This window comes from Limulus polyphemus, unplaced genomic scaffold (assembly GCF_000517525.1).
Source record: "Limulus polyphemus unplaced genomic scaffold, Limulus_polyphemus-2.1.2 Scaffold529, whole genome shotgun sequence".
Classification (NCBI taxonomy): domain Eukaryota; kingdom Metazoa; phylum Arthropoda; class Merostomata; order Xiphosura; family Limulidae; genus Limulus; species Limulus polyphemus.
In genome coordinates this window covers 274,302-275,435 of record NW_013666139.1, presented here as the reverse complement: position 1 = coordinate 275,435, position 1,134 = coordinate 274,302, and the positions used below count along the sequence as shown (strand labels likewise).

General features: G+C 32.0%; 1 protein-coding gene across 1 annotated transcript in view; it reads right to left on the bottom strand.

The window, feature by feature from the left end:
• Window positions 1-619: 619 nt before the first annotated feature.
• Window positions 620-1,134, bottom strand: part of LOC106458892 (G1/S-specific cyclin-D2-like) — a 10,446-nt gene continuing 9,931 nt past the window's right edge. Inside the window, exon 4 of the mRNA XM_013918452.2 lies at window positions 620-692. Coding sequence (XP_013773906.1) covers window positions 620-692 — 73 coding nt within the window. The remainder of the gene's footprint in view (window positions 693-1,134) is intronic.

The window sequence follows — 1,134 nt, the reverse complement described above, 5'->3', positions numbered from 1 at the left end:
GAGTAGCTTGGCGCAAAATTCAACAAACAAACTAAGTACAGTTTGAAGAGGTCAAATGCACCTGACTCCCAGGCCTATAAGACCTAAACTCCGATAAAAGATTACAAATAGACCCTGTACTGGAAAAAATACTCAAGACAAATATTCAGTTTTAACATTGTAACCTTTTTTTCGACAGTATAATCTAGCAACTGCTTAAAAATTACACATCTATTGAAGAAAAAATACGTATTTACTTGATTTTCTTAAGTCATAGAATTAACTGGCTTCTTGTTTTCAATTAGATTATATCAGAATACATAATATTTTCAGCACGTATATCATTAAGTTTAGAATTTTAAAAACGAACTCAAATCCATGTGTAAAAGTAGTCATAGATCAAAGCAGCAAAGGGTAATGCTTAATAAATAATCCGTGCAAAAAGACTCAGAAAACTCCAACTCATATGTTTAATATAATCTCGTACTATGTAACACATTCCCCACATGTTCTTACCAAGAATAATTATAATAACAATTGGATTGGTTATTTTTAAGCGCAAAACCACATAAATGGGCTATTTATGCTCTGCTTACCACGGGTATTGAAAGCCGATATTTAGGATCGTAAGCCTGCAGACTTATCGCTGAGCCACTGATGGAGGTGATATTATGACAACACTTGATACATATATATCCAACATCATAATAGATCTGTTTGTATATCCACTCCGTTATGCATATTGTATGCTTTAAATTTAATTACTACCCATAGATACTTAAATAATATCAAACTTAAAACACATACTTTATTTAGTTATTGAGCTTGAGTACCAAACAGAACATTTCCCACCCATTCTCTCATCTTGTATATAACAAACATTAATTTCTTGCCATTTTATTGACTGCCAGATATAGCCAGATCTCAAAAACGGATTGGTTTAGTATCTATAAGCTTTTGTTACACATAGTTTATAAATATTCGGATCGGTTTAGTATTCGTAAGCTTTTATTACACATTGTTTATAAATACCCGTACCAGTTTAGTATCTATAAGCTTTTGTTACACATAGTTTATAAATACCCGGATCGGTTCAGCATCTATAAGCTTTTGTTACACATTGTTTATAAATACCCGGATCGGTTCAGCATCGAT